This window comes from Canis lupus, chromosome X (assembly GCF_011100685.1).
Source record: "Canis lupus familiaris isolate Mischka breed German Shepherd chromosome X, alternate assembly UU_Cfam_GSD_1.0, whole genome shotgun sequence".
In the NCBI taxonomy this organism is placed as follows: domain Eukaryota; kingdom Metazoa; phylum Chordata; class Mammalia; order Carnivora; family Canidae; genus Canis; species Canis lupus.
Genome location: NC_049260.1, coordinates 85,497,536 through 85,518,906, shown reverse-complemented (window position 1 = coordinate 85,518,906; position 21,371 = coordinate 85,497,536). Strand labels below are relative to the sequence as shown.

Genomic DNA, 21,371 nt, shown 5'->3' with positions numbered 1-21,371 from the left:
ATGCCTTAAACTTATATGGTAATATATGCCAATTTATATGTCAATAAAACCAAAAGAAAAAATAATAATTCTGCAATGTTAAACATTATCAGCCCCACCCCAACCCCACGCCACCAAAATGAAAACTCAGAGAGTACCAAGCCTCAAGGACCATCAAATATCCTCCCGGGCACCTTTCAGCTCGTTGACTGTATTGTGCACACATTAAGAAAGGCTATGGAGGGGATCCCTGGGTGGCGCAGCGGTTTGGCGCCTGCCTTTGGCCCAGGGCACGATCCTGGAGACCCGGGATCGAATCCCACGTCGGGCTCCCTGCATGGAGCCTGCTTCTCCCTCTGCCTGTGTCTCTGCCTCTCTCTCTCTCCGTGTGACTATCATAAAAAAAAAAAAAAAATTAAAAAAAAAAAAAAAAGAAAGGCTATGGAGCTGCCTTTGCCTCTCCTTCCTGCACACTGTACTCCTTCCATAGTAGCCTGATAAGCCAGCTTTGTTCATGTTGCTGGGTGGCCTCATGACATTATCTTTGGGGGTGTACAACTATATTTCCCACTGTCCCATCTAGAGAGGGATGGAAGCTGGGCTGGGGTAGAGGGGTTATCCATGGAAAGATAGGGATAGACAAGGGAGGAGGCAAAGCTGCTGGTCTGCTGCTTTGGGCTGCTGAAAACACCTGAACTAGCAGGTAGAATCGCAGGATTAATGTTTCCAAAAGTGTCGTCAACAAACACCTGCATCAATATCAGCCAAAGAGGCTTATTAAACAATGTAGATTTTCAGACCTCCCATCCCCACAGCATCATCAGTGTTTGTGGGTCTGAAGTGGGGTCCAGGAATCTGCATTTTGGCAAGCCCCCCCCCAGCCATGTCTAATATTCACTGAAACTTGAGAACCACTGATGTTGACAAATCCCAAGAAGTTCAATTAACTTCAATAGCTACGCTCAACCGCTCTATGCTGCCTCACTTTTCATAGTGTTACCTCTTTCTGGAAAGTTCTCCCCCAACCCCCACCTCTGCGTGCTGAAGTTGTTCTAGGGCTGGAAGCTGGGTAACCAGTAAAACAGTGACACAACCAAGCCCCCAAGTGGTCAGAGCAACCACTTAGCAACATAATCATGGACAGGGATGCGCAGGTGTTTCATGCCTGGGGAGGGGGTGCGGGAAGACAAAATGGCCACCCACTAGACAACTGCATATGTTCCGTAGGGAGAAGGACCTGTTTGTAAACACCCAGTGAAGGGGCTCTTGCAGTCTGAGAAGGGCTAATTGGACTATTGAGGAGGTGTCAGAACTACGGTGCAAAGGCTGTAAAGTTGATACACCAGCATCACCAGCATCAGAGTCACTCTCAGCAGGCTCCAGAGTGATGGGAACAGGACATTCTAACCACCTGGCCACCTTGGGGAAGAGAGGAGGACTGCTGATCCCTTAGTGACAGGGAACCGGCCTCCCTCTAGACCACTGCACATGCGTACATGCGTAATAAACTGGAGGTGAGGGCACCGGAAGAGAATGGCGATACTCTTTTTTTTTAAGATTTTATTTATTCATGAGAGAGACAGAGAGAGAGACAGAGAGACAGAGAGACAGAGAGAGAAGCAGGCTTCATGCAGAGAGCCTGATGCAGAACTCGATCCTCGGTCTCCAGGATCACGCCCTGAGCCAAAGGCAGACGCTCAACCGCTGAGCCACCCAGGTGTCCCGAGAATGGTGATACTCACTGAGGGGACTTGCTCTACCTCAGGGCTTCCAAGAGATCTGGACTACTTCCATATTCTGAAGATTCCTGTATATTTTTTAACTGAATTCAAACAAAAATGGAGAAAACTATGATATATTTTAAATGCTTACATCGTTTCAAAATGGCATTTTTAGCTTTGAGGCAAAACCACAATGCAACGTATAACATTGGGCAAGGTCCAGAAATCTGCATTTTTAACAAATGCCCCATATGCACACCAACCTTTGAGAAGTGTGCCCTGAATTCTAACGGAGAAGGAAGTGCTCCAAGGGAGGTAGGCTTCCCTTGAAATGCCAGGGAAGTGAATTCTCTCGCCTCAGTTTGGAGTGTGTGTACCCACAGCAATTTGTGTTGCTTTCCCCTTATAGGGAAAACAGAGTGGGTCCTTTGCCCAGATGAAGTTAGCAGCTACTCGTTAATGTGAAAAATGCCAAAATATCCCCTTACTCAAAATCACCCTCCCCCCAGCCTGCCATTAGGCCCAAGATTTCTTGAGAGTAGCTTTTCTCCTTAACGGTTATTATTAGCTCTGCTTTGCTATGTCTATGCCTGCCACTCTCCCTTAGCATTATGTTATAAAGCTTTCCAATTTGCTACAGCAAGATGGTTGCTGGCAGGAGATCTAAGAGAGTGCACAAAAATTTGTCAATAGCTGGTAAGAAATGGGCCGTGTGGTTTGATTGCAAGGAAAATAACCTTGAGCTTGGATTTGTTGAGAAATGTGAAATTGAACAGATGTGTTCATTTGACCTAGCTGTGGCCATGTGTTCAGAATCTGAGCCAGTCAGCAACATGTGAGGGTATGTTCTACAGTCACACTGGGATAGTGAATGGAGATAATGTAAAATAGAGGCCTGGTCTGCTCTACAGGACCTGACTATCTCAAAGGCAATGCACGGCACACATGACATAGAACACATATGTAAATCTATGTGTCATGAAGAGCAACTTATGGTAGCACCAAAGTCCTGAATATTTTGGAAAGTGTGGAAGAGGAAAACCACAGTCTCTGGTTGTATAAGTGTATCTTACACAAAAGAACCCATTTGGTAGGGTTCTCACAGCGGCTGATCGTGGAGGATGTAATAGTTGAGCAGAAAGGGTAGGGCAGAGAGTATGAGAACCCAACACTGAAAATAAGCAAAGAAATAGTGTCTTATTTGTCCATCACGAAAGGTGAAAGGCTAGCCTCGTGCAGTTGTATAAAAACCTTTTGGGCATCATACATTCAAGGAAGCTGTAGACAAATACAACTACAAAAGCCACATCTATCATTTTGCAATTCAAATTAGCGCCTTGAAATTGACAGATTGAAAATAAGACAGATTTCTACATGCCAAATCATCTTTTTGACCAGTTGCTCACTGCTACAGTCCTAATACCTAGTGTCTATATATATTGATGAATGAGTGAATGTATGAGTAAATACTTACTAATCACTTTACAGCTCACACTGTTTAATCCTGCCAGGTGGTCTATTATTTCCAGATCTTCAGGACTCAGGTGTTAATTCTGTATACTAATCATGTTCTGTGTGATACTCCTGCCACCACTACTGTGCAGTCATCTCTCTAAACCCAGCACCTAGCCGAGTACCTGTAATGTAGTAGTTCATTGCTCAACATAGGAATCAAAAAATGGAGGCTAAGTGGACCATGAATTGATACATGATAAATGAATGGAAAAGGACTATTAAGAGAGTAACTTGGGGACGCCTGGGTGGCTCAGCAGTTGAGCGTCTGCCTTTTGCCTAAGGCGTGATCCCAGAGTCCCAGAATCAAGTCCGGCATCGGGCTCCCTGCATGGAGCCTGCTTCTCCCTCTGCCTCTGTCTTTGCCTCTTTCTCTGTGTCTCACATAAATAAATAAATAAATAAATAAATAAATAAATAAATAAATAAAAGTAATTTGCAATAACTTCTCTGCTAAATTAGTACATAGTAATTCCCAACCTGAGCTCACCTGAGTCTTAGGGGCATGGAATGGTAGTAATGGGGGTACTTGAGCTGATTGCAAAATGCTTAGCCAAAATCATATCTTCTACCTGAATGGGATAGGGACAATAAGGGACACCAGAAAGACTCCTGAGCTCAAAAAGATATCTATGGCTTATAACTTGGCCCACCGTACAACTCTATTCTTTTTTGAGATTAAATACATTTTTCCCCTCAGAATTTTAGACTACTTTAAAAAAAGTTAAAAAAATAAAAATTAAAAATTAAAAAAAAATTTTTAAAAAGGTAATAACTTCCTAGAGTTTAAAGCACAAAAACCTTAACTCACACAGGAATTAAGAAAAAGAAAAGAGCATTTCCAGATACCAGGTTATCTAGGCAAGTTTGAAAATGTGACTCAGTTCATCTTAAGAAATACTTATTGAATAGTCACTTCATTTCAGGAACTACGGAAACATCCGTGGATGAAAGATGGGCTATTTGGGGCCATCAAAGGGTAAAACGAAAAATTCAAGGTTTGTTTCTGGTGTTATGGGCTCAGAAATGCAGTGGAAAGAACCTCGGTCCTCCACTGCATGCCAGTTTGCCTACAGCACCATTGTCTCTCAAGGCAAGATTGCAAGGCAGTGATAGTTACTATACCAATAATTGTGCACATATATGTGCATGTGTGTACAATTTATATACTGAAACTGTCTTAGTTCTGGGTCTCATCAGGGGCAATTCAAGTGTTTTTCAAGCATACTCTCTAATGAATTTGGAGGGAAAAATATATATCCTTTTATACATTTTCAGGTTGAAATCTAGATATGTCATAAGTTTAAACCATTGCAAGTGATATAATTTCTGGAATGTGGTAAATTTTGACATTTGAAATAAAACTACCTGATCACTCATTTAAATGTATCCAATGAACTCTGAATACCATAGTGATTTGTGACTCATAAACATGTATTTAAAAATTAAATGGCTAAAATCTTTAAGGGCACAAAGTTTACATCATTCCTTTCCTTCTTAAATTCTTATTTCTATTCATATCCCCACAGAATTTTATCCTAATGTTGTACAATTTTTGCTTTAAGTATTTTATTACTTTGTTCACCCTATAATAGTTCTTCATAACAAAAATATAAATTAAATTTTAATTTTTTATTTCCTGTGGCCAGAAGGTAATAAACGTTAAAACATTTCCTTTGACTTTAGTTATGCTTCCACAGCTAGCAGTACAAAACAGCTCAAAAATACACAAAAACAAAACAAATTTTGGTAAATAACTAAGACATAAAAATACATTTTTATTGGAAATGAATTTCTTAAATATGTGAATAGGGTTTTTCATTTCACACCTTATTCACATATTTAAGAAATTCATTTTCAATAAATTCAGTTATTATAGCCATAGAATATTAAGTAATATTCAGGAACACAATTCAGCATCAACTATATTTTTCTATTTTTATAAAAGTAAGTGCTAAGAAACCTTTTCATATTAATAAGTACATCTGAATGGACAGTTTTATTATGCCATTGTCACTCAGTTTTTTTTAACTCTGAGTTACATGCCAAAAAGCCACGTAACGATTTTTCATGAAATAATATTTTAATAATCTATTATCTGACAGCTTGGTTAGGTTCGCTTTATATTTTATCAACAGCAAAGAATCATAAACCACACGACTTAGAAAAAGATTTGTTACTCAAGATTATAGTCATTCATTTTCTCAATTTCTGGAAAGTAATACTGTGGTAAAAAGCCTCTGAGATGGCCCCCACTGATCCCCAGTTTCTGGCATGTGAACCCTTATACAATCTTTTCCCCTTGACTATGAGCTAGGGACTCAATTCTAACAAATAGAATATGGCAGAAGTGATGTCACTTCAGAGATTAGGTTACATGAAGACCATGGCTTCATTCACTACCACTGAATGAAGCCTGCTGCCATGTTATGAGCTGTCCTATGGAGAAGCCCATGTGGCAAGGAACTGAGGAAGGTCTTCAGCCAATAGCCAGCAAGAGACTAAGATCCTCAGACCAAATGATAAATTTCACTTCACTGAAATTAATACATTGCGCTATGGAAGACACCACTGAATGTATGAAAAGACAAGATGCAGATGGGCAAAAAACTTTTGCAAGTCACATTCCTAACAAAGAGCTTGTATCCAGAATATAAGCATACCTCATTTTATTGTGCTTTGCAGATACGGTGTTTTTTTTACAAATTGAAGATCTGCGGCAACCCTGCATCAAGCAAGTCCATTGGCACCGTTTTTCCAACAGCATTTGCTCACTTTTTGTCTCTGTCTCACATGTTGGAAATTCTTGGAATGTTTCAAACATATTCATTATTATTATATTTGTTATGGTGATCTATTTCAGTCTCTGACTTGCTGAAAGCTCAGGTTACCATTTTTTAGCAATAAAGTACTTTCAATTGGGGAGTCTGGGTGGCTTGGTCAGTTAAGCCTACGACTCTTGGTTTCGGCTCAGGTCATGATCTCAGTATCCTGGGATCAAGCCCCACATCAGGCTCCATGCTCAATGGAGAGTCTGCTTAAGAATTTTTTCTCTCTCCTTCTCCCTCTGCCCCCCCGCCCTACACACTCTCTCTCCTTCTAAAATAAATAAATCTTTAAAGTACTTTCTAATTAAAGTATGCACATTGTTTTTTGAATATGATGCTATTGCACACTTAACAGATGACAGTATAGTATGAACATAATTTTTATATGCACTACAAAACGAAAAATTCATTTGACTTGCTTTATTTATTGTGAGATTTGTTTTATTGTGATGGTCTGGAACTGAGACTGCTATATCTCTGAGGTACGCCTGTATAGTAAAAAAACTATCAAAATACACTTGCAAGAAAACAACACAATAAAAATGTGTTTTGAACAGAATGAGTTCTGGGCAAAGGATCTGAATAGACACTTCACCACAGAGGATATATAGATATTGGGCATATGAAAAGATGCTCAACAATATTAGCTAGTTGGGAAATGCATCTTAAAATCATAATGAGCAAAAAAAAAAAAAAAATCATAATGAGCACCAACTACTTATCTGTTAGAATGGCTAAACTTTAAAATCATGACAAATGGGGGATCCCTGGGTGGTGCAGCGGTTTGGCGCCTGCCTTTGGCCCGGGGCGCGATCCTGGAGACCCGGGATCGAATCCCACGTCGGGCTCCCGGTGCATGGAGCCTGCTTCTCCCTCTGCCTGTGTCTCTGTCTCTCTCACTGTGTGCCTATCATAAATAACTAAAAATTAAAAAAAAAAAACATGACAAATGGCACTTGGTGATGTAGGGAAGTGCCAAATCACTATATCGTGAATCTGAAACTACTATAATCCTTTCTGTTAACAAAGTGGAACTAAAAACTTGATAAAAAAAATAAAAATAAAAACCTGGTAAGTGCTAAGGAAGTTACAGGGCAAGCAGTGGGAATTTGAAAAACTGCACAGCGACTCAGGAAGACAGTTTGGCAGTTCATTATAAAGTTAAACGTACAATTACCATGTGATTGCAATACCACCCTAGCTAATTAAGCTAGAGAGGTTAAACTTAGGTTCAACAAAAAACTTGTACATGTACATTCAGAGCAGCTTTAGTCACAATTGCAAAAACTAGAAACAACCCAAATGTTCTTCAAGAAGTGAATGAACAAACTTCATCCATATAACGGAAAATCACTCAGCACTAAAATGGGAGGTAGATGAATCTCAAAGCCAGTTTCAAAAAGGTTATCTATGGGGGTGCCAGGGTGGTTCAGTCAGTGAAGCGTCTGCCTTTGGCTCAGGTAATGATCCTGGAGTCCTGAGATCGAGTCCCGCATTGGGCTCTCTGCTCAGCGGGGAGGCAACTTCTTCCTTTCCTGCCTGCCGCTCCTCCTGCTTGTTCCCTCTCTTTCTCTCTCTCTCTGCCAAATGAATAGATAAAATCTTTTTTTTAAAGGTTATTTACTGTATGATTCCATTTATCTAGTATCTTGGAAGAGGCAAACTAAAGCATTGGGGATTGGAGCAGTGGTTGCCAGGGGCTAGGAGTTGGGGAGAGATTGATTACAAGGGAATTTGGGGAAGGTGGTGGGATTGTTGTGTATCCTGACTGTGGTGGTTACAGCAGTCCATCCAGATCTCAAAACTCCTAAAAAGGTGTGTGTGTGTGTGTGTGTGTGTGTGTGTGTCTGTGTGTCTGTGTGTATCTTGATTACGATGGTGGTTACACAGGTATATACACTTGTCAAAACTCATAGAACACCTCCAATGGGTCCATTTTACTCTATGGAAATCATACCTCGACGACGCAAAATTAGAAAAAAAAAAAGCCTCACTATGCCTGGGTGGCTTGTTATTTGAGCATCCAGCTCTCGGTTTTGGCTCAGGTCGTGATTTCATGGGTCCTGGGATGGAGGCCCCATCGGGCTCCATGATCCACTGGGAGTCGGCTTAGGAGGTCCTTTCCCTCTCACCACCCACACACTCTCTTTCTCTATGAAATAAAAAATAAATAAATCTTTTTAAAAAAATCCTTCCCCAACCAATTCCACTCCTTAAAAATAACCACTGTTGACAGTTTGGTATGTACCTGTCTAGAACATGTAAGCATGTAATATAAAGGGTTCTTCAGTTGCATAAATGCCATCATTGTACACAATAGATGTTTTATGCTGCTTTTTGCACTTCCAGGTCTTGGAGCTCTTAGATATATGGATAAGTGCATATATACGTATAAATGTTCCAGATATAAAAATGGTAATAGACCTACTATATTTGCAATAGCTATATTGCAAGCCATTTTGTGGACAGAACATCATTTATTTAAAGAGTCTCCCACTGTTGGATATTTAGGTCGTTGCCAGTTGTTTTGCTATGACAAGCTATGGTGCTACAGTGAATGACCCTATGCACACACCTTTTTGCAAGTATAATGATAAGCTAAATCTCTAAAAGTAGGATTACCGGGTCCTGGGAAATGTATAATTTGAATTTTCATACCAACTGACAGATTGCCCTCTATAGAAGCAAGATGAACTTTTAGAACAAGTCATGTGTGCATTTTGCAAGTTTTCCATTCCAAATTCTTGAACATCTCTCTTTCACAGGATCATGCTGATATTGAGTGGAAGTTTGCAAGGACGAAGCTCTGGATGAGTTACTTTGATGAAGGCGGCACCTTGCCACCTCCTTTCAACATCATCCCCAGTCCCAAGTCATTTCTATACCTTGGTAACTGGTTCAACAATACCTTCTGCCCCAAAAGAGATCCTGATGGTAGACGGAGAAGGCATAACTTGAGAAGCTTCACAGTAAGGCTTTTTAAAATTACATTTCTTTTTTAAACAAAACTGTTTTCTATCTCCCCTATCCCTACCCCACCCTTCCAGACAGTCCCTACATTAAACAGCATAAAATCACTCCAATCACAGGAGTTTAGCTCCTGTGTTATTCTCTAGTCCTAATATTTAGAAATATATTCCAGTGGATGAGTTGCTGGGAGACCACTGATGGGAGCTTTCTGTCCTTTTTTAATTACAGGAACGCCACGCTGACAGCCTGATACAGAATCAACATTATCAGGTAAAGCTCAACCCAGAGACTAAACAAAAACAGTTCTTGGTCAGTTGGTGTGACCTTGAACAAGTCATTTAACCTCACTGAGCCTCGGTTTCTTCATCTGTGAAACAGGGGTGATAAAACACAACTCACGGGGTTGTTGAGACAATCAAGTGGTGAGCATGTATAAATGATTGTGTGTGCATGTGCATGTGTGTGCATGTGTTCTGGGTCATTAAGTGTTATCTATCATCATCGTCGTTACTAATACAAAGCAGAGTGACCACGTGCATGCCATTCCCAGGAAGCTAAGTAAAAAAGAGACCATCCCAAGGTGCCTGGGTGGCTCAGTTGGTTGGGCTTCCGACTCTTGATTTTGGCTTAGGTCATGATTTCAGGGGCGTGGGATCGAGCCCCGTGCTGCATTCTGCACTCAGGACAAGCTTGCTTGGGATTCTCTCTCTCCCTCTCTCTCTCTGCCCCTCCCCTTACTCTCTCTGTCTCAAATAAAGTCTTTTTAAAAAAGACTACTTTACATCCCTATAAAGGAGAAGTGTACATTGACCTTAAGAAAATTGTCTGGATTATGCGATTAGTAAACATTGAAATCGGCAAACTTTGTGACACCAAAGAATGATTTTATCAATTCTACAAGAGCAAAGAATAATTCTCATCTTACTAGGAATGTTAAAGTTTAATCCAGTCTGAAAGGAAGGGTATTGGACATGACCATCCAAGGATTATTCCACTCTCATTATTCTATAAATGTGAATCTGTGTTTCCCTTCTCTGTGGGCAGAAATGTTCCTTTTTTGGGTGAATTTGATCTTGCATGGCCCACTCTGCCACCACATTTAGACACATAGTAATTCTTCGTTTAGCCGATGGATTTTTGCAGAAAATGACGGTAGCCGATGGATTTTTGCAGAAAATGACTGGATCCCAGGAGGATTTCCTATTGCAAAGGCATCTGAGCATGTTCTATTTCTTGGGTATGTTTCTTATTTTACTGAGAGCCTGAGAAGAAAACTTAATGCCTCTGTTTTTTTTTTTTTTTAAATTTCCAGGAAGTTATCAGGAATTTAGTCAAAAGATATGTGGCCGCTATGATAAGAAATTCCAAAACAAATGAGGGACTAACAGAAGAAAATTTTAAGGTAATCAAATCATGAAGTGGTTTCTCATTTCACATTTCCTAAGCGTTATTTAATCTTCACAGCATTGGAGATTTCTGGTGATCATTTCAACTGCCTATAATACAGCAAAAACGGCTACGGTTTTTATGTTCTCTTAGAATGATCTGTCATTGGGGTGCCTGGGTAGTAGCTCAGATGGTTAAGCATCCAACTCTTGATTTCAGCTCAGCCCCTGATCTCAGAGTCATGAGATCGAGTTCTGAGTCCGGCTCTTAGCACAGTCTTCTTGTCCCTCTCCCTCTGCCTCCCTCACTCCCACTCATATATTCTCCCGTTCTTTCTCTCAAAAAAAAAAAAAAAAAAAAAGGTCTGTTATCCAGTCAATGGAGAGATTTCATCAATGTCTATCACTACAATCAGCTTTAAGAATAAAAGAAATTTGCCTTATGCATCCTTTTAATATTGTGGGTGTCTCCCAGTGTGAGAATTGAGGGCTTTAAGTGTTGTGGCAAGGATGTGCAGTAAGGGGCAACAGAGCAAAAGGAAGATGCCTGCAAATGTAAAGACTTTCTTTACTTCAGAGATGAAGACCAACTAATCCAATATTAAATCTAAGATTTAATAAACTCTACCACGAAACATCAAAATTCTCATAATACTAGCATTAGCCTAAAACAATGGTTCTCAATCAGGGTCAATTTTGTTCCCTAGGGCGCATCTGGCAATGTCTGGGGACATTTTTGGTTGTCACACTGGATGTGTATGCTAGTGGCACCTAGTGGGTGGAGACCAAGATTGCTACTAAACATCTTACAAAGCACAGGACAGCCTCCCACAACCAAGATGATCCAGCTCAACATGTCAAGTGATTAAGAAACCCTATCTTAGAACACATGTATACTTTCTAAGGAACAAAAAAAGGCCATTATCCGGGGTGCCTGGGTGGCACAGTTGGTTGAGTCTGACTCTTGGTTTCAACTCAGGTGGTGATCCAGGGTTGTGGGATCGATCCCCATGTCAAGGCTCTGCATTCAGCACAGAGTCTGCTTGGGTTTCTCTCTTTCCCTCTGCCCCTCCCCCACCAGACTCTCTCTCCCTCTCTTTCTTTCTCTCTCTCTAATAAATAAATCTTCTTAGAAGGCCTATTATACTAATCCATAGATAGAACTCATCTATTGAGGGCTTGCTATGTTCCAAGCATTCCACCAGATCCTGGGGTATCAAGATATCACCAGCCCCCACTCTTCAGAGTGACACACAGATGGTAACAATAGAAGGACTGAGTATTCTGACAGGATAAACACACAGTGCTGTGGAGACAGAGAGGAGGGACACTCGACTGGGATTTAGAGAGTTGGGGCAGCTTCTCAGAAGAAGCCGCATTTAAGCTGAGGCTTAAAGGAGGAGCCAGATAAAGGAGAGTTGTGGAGAAGAATGTTCTAGACAGAGAGAACAGCACAGGCAAAGGCCCCAAGGCAAGAGATAATATGTCCAGGCAGGTGGACAGTAGAGAGCCCGGAGATAGAGTAGGAAGAGCTGACACAGGGCCTTGAAAAACCTTGTAGTCCTTGGAATAGCATTTCTTTTTTTTTTTTAAGATTTTATTTTTTCATGAGAGATACAGAGAGAGAGGCAGAGACACAGGCAGAGGGAGAAGCAGGGTCCATGCAGGGAGCCTGACATGGGACTCGTTCCTGGGTCTCCAGGATCACACCCTGGGCCAAAGGCAGGTGCCAAACAGCTAAGCCACCCGGGCGTCCCCTTGGAATAGCATTTCTACTTTTACCCAAGGTCAGTGACAAGTTACTCAAGAGTTTTAAAAGCAGGGGAGCAATATGATCCAACTTAAGCTTTTAAAAGTTGTCTTTTGGGGATCCCTGGGTGGCTCAGCAGTTTAGCGCCTGCCTTTGGCCCAGGGCGCGATCCTGGAGTCCCGAGATCGAGTCCCGCGTCAGGCTCCTGGCATGGAGCCTGCCTCTCCCTCCTCCTGTGTCTCTGCCTCTCTCTCTCTCTCTCTCTATGTCTATCATAAATAAATAAATCTTTAAAAAATATTAAAAGTTGTCTTTTATTTTTTTTAAACTTTTTTTTTATTTATTTATGATAGTCATACAGAGAGAGAGAGAGGCAGAGACACAACAGGCAGAGGGAGAAGCAGGCTCCATGCACCGGGAGCCTGATGTGGGATTCGATCCCGGGTCTCCAGGATCGCGCCCTGGGCCAAAGGCAGGCGCCAAACCGCTGCGCCACCCAGGGATCCCCTAAAAGTTGTCTTTTAAAGGAGGATTCTAGCCTCTAGGCGGCCAGTTAGAGATAGAAGACATTTCCTGGGGACTTGAGTGGCCAGGAGCCCCACCCCCACCCTCTAAGCCCGCCCCAGTCTTCAAAGAGGAGTCTCTAACCTGACACGTTCCACTTCCCTACTTTTATTCCTTAGGGTCCTAAAAGCGGTTTTCCTCTTCCCTAGTTTTTCTATATGCAGATATGCCTAGGAGAGCTAGTTCCTTAATTGCTAGTTAGCGCTCTCACAGGGACAAGTCCATTAGTGTCCTCATGATAAGGGCCAACTGAAATCAACTTTACCAATTATACAGTTTTTCCAATGGCCAGCCCTGCCCACAGAATTCTTAATCTGCTTTTCCTGTGCTGGAATAATGCAAGATTTTCCTGGTAGTCTGTGTACTTTGTAATTTGCACTAGGCAAAACTGGGAGCCTTCCAAAAAACACCCAATGAGCAAGTCTATTTTGAACTCAAGACCAAGCTTCTTAACGTAAGGTGTCTTCTCTCCTGCCCTAGGAATTAAAGCAGGACATCTCCAGCTTTCGATATGAAGTACTTGACCTCTTAGGAAATAGGAAACACTCAAGGAGAAGCTTTTCCACGAGCAGCACCGAACTCTCTCAGAGGGACGATACCAATGATGGCAGTGGTGGGGCACGGGCCAAATCCAAGAGTGTCTCTTTCAATTTAGGCTGCAAAAAAAAGGCCTGCCACGGGCCACCTCTCATCAGAACTGTGCCAAGAGCCAGTGGCACCCAAGGGAAGTCAAAATCTGAGTCATCGAGCAAACGCTCCTTCGTGGGTCCTTCTCTCAAGAAACTCGGTCTCCTGTTTTCCAAGTTCAATGGTCATATGTCCGAACCAAGTTCAGAGCCAATGTACACCATTTCGGATGGCATTGCTCAACAGCACTACATGTGGCAAGACATCAGATATTCTCAGATGGAGAAAGGGAAAGCAGGGGCCTGTTCTCAGAGTGAAATGAACCTCAGTAAGGTAGAATTAGGTGAAGCCCGGGGTGCTGCTCCAAGCAGTGAATGCCCTCTAGCCTGTTCCAGCTCTCTTCACTGTGCATCCAGCATCTGCTCCTCAAATTCCAAACTTTTAGACTCCTCAGAGGACGTGTTCGAAACTTGGGGAGAGGCCTGCGACCTGCTCATGCACAAATGGGGTGATGGACAGGAAGAACAAGTAACAACTCGACTCTAAGTCAAGCCGTCCCCTCCCCTCCCTCTGCCCTGCCCCCCGCTCTGGAACTCAAGAGAAAATTTGTAATTTCCCTGCTCTCAGAGGTGACATAGAATCTGATTCCCTCATTGCCCAACCCCCTCCCCAGAAAGGAGAGTGAAACTCCTCTATTATTTTCTTTTATAGCCACATTTTCCTTTTTTTTTTTTTTTTTGTTCTTGTCGGTGTGATTCTTAGTGTTATTGCTATTATTTGCCTTTTTATGCCTCTTAACATGAAGTCCGTTTCACAACCAACTGCAGGGGTGCTTACCCAGAATCAGCAGAGGTGCAGTCGGGTGCTTTACCCTTTGGCTTTGCTTTTCTTACCCTTGCTTCTTTGAAGCTCCAGGTGCCACTTTGCTACCGTTGCTGTCGCACAGATCCCTGACCTTCCTCAGGATCTCACACCATTTCCCCAGGGGCTGAGGGAGGTGCTCGGCAGTCCCCACCAGCTATCAGATGAGGCAAGCCATCTCTGTTGCCCTTCAGTGCTCCATGCTGCCCATTCCAGTTCAATGAACAGCATCAAAGGGAGACTGAACAGACTCCAAAGAATTGTCAGCTTGTGGTTTCTAGGTAGAACTGGCCTTCTCGTTTTTGTTCTTAAACACAACTTCTCCTTACCATGGAGGTTGTTGAGTGTTTTGTTTCTGAAAGATCTGTTAGTTTCCCAAAGTGTGCCAGTGAATATTTACCACGTAGTTATGCGTCCCACCTAAGAAGTTAGGGAATTCCTTTTCTGTGTTTGTGTGTTTCAGTTGACCCACTACCTTTTCAAATGTGATAGTATTGAGATTAGTATTTAGGATGTGTGCTGTTTTTAAAAACTTCTGCTGCACTCTAACCAGTAGTTGCTACATCTCATACATTGGCAAGAAAAATAATTAGCTGGTACATGTATAGGGTCCCATCGACTGTTGATAGTTTTAATCATTGCTATCAAAAGCATTTCTAAGGTAAAAGCCTGGGTTTGAAAACATTTTTTTAATCAGAAAAATAACATCTTGCTGCAGTGTCGAAATCTGAAAAATGCATCTTCATTTTAATCACATTCTAATGAAAAAAACAATTTTAGGTCTAGATAACCTGATTCCAGTTGCAGTTTTAATACTCATTGGGAGCAGTGGAATTGCATGTGTCAACTTACATTAGAAATATAACATAACCCTAGTGAATTCATGGAACTATAAGCGTGATCCAAATTCTAATGTCATCAAAGAAAGCTGCATTTATACATACAAATGACTCTCCAAAGCTTAAGAGTACCTCATCAAAATCCAAACGTGCAGGTTAAAAAATGAAATCTGTAACTGACCCAATAGCCACTGAGCAGATAACCTACTGACCTAGGGTGGGATTTTTTTGTTTTGGTTCGGTTTTTGTGTTTGTTTTGGTTTTAGGTTTTCTGGTTGCTTTTTTTTCTTTCTTTCTTTCTTTTAACCAACATTAGTACAGGGCTGTCCCCAATTCACACTCTAACATATGACCCAAACAGCTCTAGGTCTGGGTCCTAGAGAGTTAAATTAACAGTGCGTAGGCTCAGAAAAGTAAGAAAGTTAGGTGTTGTTCTGTAAATATCAACAGTAATAGAAATCCACCTAAATTCATGTGTCTACTTTCTGTTACAAGTAAGTAAAATGAAGCATTTTCAAACAATGCATATATGCCTCCAAAATAGCTTCTGACATTGTAGTTTCTGGGTTATTTGAATTGATTCCCATTTCTAGCCCTAGCTTTGGTGACTGATGGTCAAAATATTCCACATGAAAAAAAAAATTCCACATGAAGAGACAAACTGGTGGGGAGGGGGGAACCCTAAATGTTAAATAAAGCTCAGATCCAAGGAAAGGTTACCACGAGAACAAGCTGCAACAAGACCCATTTGATAACAGATTGTCCCCAAGTAATTCTTTAATCATATCTTAAGTGATTATTTACTCAACTCCAATTTCTCTCCCACTTCCCTCAGCGGAACTATCATAAATGACCTTAATGACATCAATATCAGGTTACTTTCCAGAAGGAAGGTTTCTAATTTTACAGATTCAACTTTTCCAATTGTCAAATGTACATTCAATAATAAATGGCACCCGGGCTACATATCTAATTCATACTGATGGCACCAAAACCCAATATATGGCCCTATTTCTCACAAATACATGTACTTGTGATAACCTAGGTATAATTGTTCTGGCAGTTACTGCATCAGTTTGTCAGAAAACAACGGTAGCCATAGAGCCATGCTCCAAAATAGTCTTCTCTCAGTTACGTTCTGAGGAGAGAATGTGTATAAATTATAGTAGCCAATCTCAACTACTAAAAGAAACCAATGTCATATTTCATAAGCAGTACATTCCTTTTCAGATCGTCTCAGGGCTACTATGCTTATTACTTGGGCTTACAACTTCACTAGCTACCTTGAGGCCAGGCTCTGACAGGGACTGAGGCCAGTGAGCTGTTAAAGCCGAACAGCTATTGCCATTACTTCCATATTGATGACATCAACATTTTTATTTACTCTAACTCAGAAAAAGTAGGAACTCTAACATAGGAAGTAGGAAGGAAAAGAAATTTGTGTTCACCTTTGGACCTCTGGACCAGCTACTATCAAGAAAGGTATTTCAAGTACAGTGCTTAAATGTCATCTGATCTCAGAGAAAGTACAAGCCAATGTGAGAGTGAATTTAGAAACAGAAAATTGGACCTAAGAGAGTATCTCAGAGACAATCCACTGTATCTCTACCTCTATTCCAACCTCTTATTTTACAAACAAAAACAAAAAAGGTCCAGAGACGAATAATGACTGGCTCAAGGCGAAGAGCCAGTCAATAAACCTAAATCTTCTAAATCATAGTAGCAAAACATTTATTATTAAGCATATGTATTATATGGTATATATAGGAAATGTGAAAATGGAATGGCCGATACACATATATTTTTGTTCATTTGCCCCCAAATTTCAGACATATTTATTTTTTTTTCAGACAGACATATTTAAAAGTAAAGTGAAAAATGAACTCCAAAGTCAAATATAATAATAATACATGGTGTAAAGATCATTTACTACTTGTCCAAATATCTATACCACGGTTCACCTCCATTACAGTTGGCTTGTCACTTCTAGATACTTGTATTCATTTGTTTGATTCCACCATAAATCCATCAGAGTGCCCCAGATAATTAGTAAAGGTATAGATCTTATAAAGAAAATGTCTGATTTATATTGGAAAATGACCACTGTTGAAGTTCTCTCTTCCACTTCCGACTTTAAGGCCAGTGGAGTACAAAGACAGAGGAAAGACTTCAAATTCAAGGTCATCATTTTTGGAAGATGCCAAATGGTATAGGGGTATAAATGCTCCAAGTTATATTTCTGTCCACTTACATCAGAATTTACAGATTTCTTTCTGCCTCCCATAGTCATTTTTCATTCTACTCTGACCTAATTTAGGCTATTTCAGCTAAGCCCAAAACATCTAAACATCTGCCTGCAATTTGAGTAAAGAACTTTAAAAAACCTAGGGCCTCTACCTTTCGAAGGACTTAAATACTTTTTAAGAATTTTATAGTTATGACAGTGCAAAAGCTCTCCTGTAAATTTCATTAAATTTCAGTGAAAAATATGAGCCACTATCTTAGCCAGAATATATCAATGACCATTCGATGTTCCTCTTGCCTTGTAAGACTCAAGTGGTATTTTGACTAACAGTTTAAGTGGCCCAGACCTTGATTTATTAAACCATCAGGTAAAAAGTACTTGAAGTTAGGGAGACAGTCTTTCCTGTTTTAAAAGTACGTAAGAAAAACTGACCACATTATTCTGGTAATAGAGTTTTCAAAACAGAGCTAACAGATTGTATAGACATAACCAACATAAATTGATGTGATTTTTCAGATCATCTAAATAACTTCTTCTTACCCACTTGTCAGCTTCCTCTTACCCCTGTGACTTTGCCTCAAAGCTATAGGCATTTTAGATTGTTTCTCTGGCTTGCTTTATCTAGATAATTGTTCCAAATATCCACTTTGCTGGTGAAGAACTAGCCCCTGGGAACCGAGTACCACAATTCAATGTGAGCATTACTTTAGTACAGAGAAATGCTATTTTTACTGGATTTCCAGTGACTTTTTCCATCACTTTGTATCCAACAGATGAAGGTTTTGACTTGCGTTGCTTTTACGGGGATGTTTGTAGAACTGAGAACCTTATCTGTGTTATACACGCAGGCACATGCATACGATGAAACTTAATAGCATTTGATCATTCTGGCCTTGGTCCTTCATCTTTTTTGGTAATTATTTAATCATTTTGAAGGGAGGGGGAACAGGAATAACTTCAATGGAAAGAAACTTCCTGAGATATGGTGAGGAATTTCTAAAATAAATTGCTGTGACAGTATCTGCTGTAGCACAATTGTTAATATTGAAAGCTCTCAGAATTTTGGGTTTCCGGTTTCATAAAAAAATAAAGCATTTAGGTCAGAAGGAAAAACCTACTTGTAAAAATTAAAATATGTGTTTTTCATGATTTAAATTAAGTCTGCATACTTGAGATTTATTGCATACTTGAGGTAGTACTATTCATTTATATGCTGATATGTGGCCTAGGATTTCCACCTAAAGGCTGCATGGTAGTCCAGAGAAAAAGTTACCTGTAGGTGGTTTTGAACTTTACTTTTAGAGAATGAGATGTTCGGTAAGAAACAAAAGAGGCAATTGCTTGGGGTGATACAGGAAGCAGGCCAGGGTGCTCTAGCATTTTTAAGCTCCATATTTTACTCCTACTCTAGAGTGGACTTATATCTTTTATTTGTTAGTTTATTGGATTTCAGTTGTGGTCTTTCATTTTGTAAAGATCTACCATCAGTGCTTGTGGTACTTGAGAGACATACACATAAGAATTATGTCTAAATATAAAACTAAGTGGAATGCTCGTATGCCGATAGCTAGCTTTCTTTTCTTATCTGATGTGAAAAGTAGTGAAGCTCTGTAGGAACTTCCTGTTACTATACAAATGAAAGGCAATTTTTGTAGTAACAGGAAGAGTCTGCCACTTTCAACCATCGTAATGAACCTTCATAAATCCATTAATGTAACACATATCTACCCTACCCTAATTGTTCACCCTCAAAAAGAAAAGCCTTTTGTACGACTCTCCAAATGTCTTGATAGAACCAAAAAAGACTAAAGTGGGTAAGAATGGCCTGCAATGTTAAGGTCATTTTCACCAATTTGCAGCCTATTTTGCCCTCTGACTTCACCAATGAGCAGGTTTCAGGGAACCTAACATCCCAGGAGGTACACCTCAACACATGCACACACACATACCAAGGCAACATCCTCAGCACTTGAATGAGTAGGTGGCAGTGTGCCTTTTATTTTAGCCTAAGGTGGCCAACCATTTGCAAGTACAGCTAAGCCGGCCTTGGCCATTTCATGCCCTTTTCCACAAAGTTCAACATATTCCCAAAATACTCATTGCCACCAACTGCCTTCCAACTTAGAAACCCTTTGGACCGTTCTCTGGTCTTATACAACCCTTAAAACTGACCCTTGGAAGACAAGACAAACAAGAGGCTTTCAACTTTTGCAGGGAGTGCTTAAGGTACTTAGATGCTGGTGGTATACTAAGAGACAGATGGAAAAGCTTCTAAAGAATGAGTACTGACCAGTGTTTAAAACCTAGGGCTAAACCGTCAAATTGCTGAACTCTTTAGGTGACCAAATTGAGATGGAGTACCCCAATAAAAAATGTAGTTCCTGAATTAAAACATCAACATCACCCTTTTCTCACTCAAAAAATTCCAGAAGAAGAGCAATAGTATGTGAAAACAAGCTCTGAAAAAACTGTAAATCATTTTTCAAAGGTCGGGTCAAATTTAGTTTAAATTTCAAATTATAGCAAGTTCTCACTTTGTGATCACTGTGTTACTAGGTTCAACACAGACTCATAGTAAAGTTATATTTTAAATTGCACAATATAATCGATTGGCTTTTATAAGTATACATGTTTGACCAGCTACTGGGATTGATCTCTCCAAATTTTATCTATGAAATAAAATGAATTTGTCAAAACTCTACATCAAAGAGAAATAAAAGGTAAAATTGGAGGGTAGTATAGAAGAAAGCTAGATTCTATACCTGGTGTCATCTTTTAGCCTCATAAATTTGGAATAAACATATCAAGTGAGATTAAAAAATAATGAGATTGATATTTTCATAAGCATGCTGGAATATATGTGCCCAAATGAATGCTGTTCTTCAAAGTAATCACCTTTAAGCTGCACCCATATTCAAAGGCTGCCATTACTCAAATCATTGTGGACTTCTGCTTTGGGGAGGACTTTCAAATCCATAATACAACCTCTGAATATCCTCAAGTGGTAGAAAATCATGATCCTATAAGATAAAATGTTTAGAAACAGTCAAAAGTAATTTTAGATCCATATTGGGTAAAAAGGTAGGTAATCAAGCTGAGTTCTATTTTGTCTGGTTCAAGTGCTAATACATAATAGGCACTTTAATAGGCACAAGTATAAAATGAGATAGTTTCTTATGTGATTGTAAAGTGACCTGAAACCACTCTTTGGAAACCAGTTAATTTTTTCTTATCAACTTTATCGAGAAATGATTGGTATACAATTATGTGCATACCTTTAAAATGTAGAATTCAGTGAGTTTTCGCAGTTGTATATATCCCTGGAACCACCATCACCATTAAGGTACAAAAATTTCCATCACCCCCAGAGTCCTCATTCCTCTTTGCAGTCTGAAATCTAGTTTTATTTTTATTATTTATTTTTTATTGTTCAATTTGCCAACATATAGAATAACACCCAGTGCTCATCCCATCAAGTGCCCCCCTCAGTGCCTGTCACCCAGTCATCCCCACCCCCCACCCATCTCCCTTTCTACCACCCCTTGCTCGTTTCCCAGAGTTAGGAGTCTCTCATGTTCTGTCTCCCTTTCTGATATTTCCCACTCATTTTTCTCCTTTCCCCTTTATTCCCTGTCACTATTTTTTATATTCCCCAAATGAATGAGACCATATGTTTGTCCTTCTCCGACTGACTTATTTCACTCAGCATAATACCCTCCAGTTCCATCCACGTTGAAGCAAATGGTGGGTATTTGTCATTTCTAATGGCTGAGTAATATTCCATTGTATACATAAACCACATCTTCTTTATCCATTCATCTTCCGATGGACACCGAGGCTCCTTCCACAGTTTGGTTATTGCGGACATTGCTGCTATAAACATCGGGGTGCAGGTGTCCCAGCATTTCACTGCATCTGTTATCTTTGGGGTAAATCCCCAGCAGTGCAATTGCTGGGTTGTAGGGCACATCTATTTAACTCTTTGAGGAACCTCCACACAGTTTTCCAGAGTGGCTGCACCAGTTCACATTCCCACCAACAGTGTAAGAGGGTTCCCCTTTCTCCACATCCTCTCCAACATTTGTTGTTT

The 21,371-nt window shown here is 40.3% G+C and overlaps 1 protein-coding gene across 1 annotated transcript in view; it reads left to right on the top strand.

The window, feature by feature from the left end:
- Positions 1 to 20,776, top strand: part of TRPC5 (transient receptor potential cation channel subfamily C member 5) — a 182,543-nt gene extending 161,767 nt beyond the window's left edge. Inside the window, exons 9-12 of the mRNA XM_038588105.1 lie at positions 8,806 to 9,009; positions 9,239 to 9,280; positions 10,323 to 10,412; positions 13,190 to 20,776. Coding sequence (XP_038444033.1) covers positions 8,806 to 9,009; positions 9,239 to 9,280; positions 10,323 to 10,412; positions 13,190 to 13,882 — 1,029 coding nt within the window. The 3' untranslated portion in view covers positions 13,883 to 20,776. The remainder of the gene's footprint in view (positions 1 to 8,805; positions 9,010 to 9,238; positions 9,281 to 10,322; positions 10,413 to 13,189) is intronic.
- Positions 20,777 to 21,371: the final 595 nt, after the last annotated feature.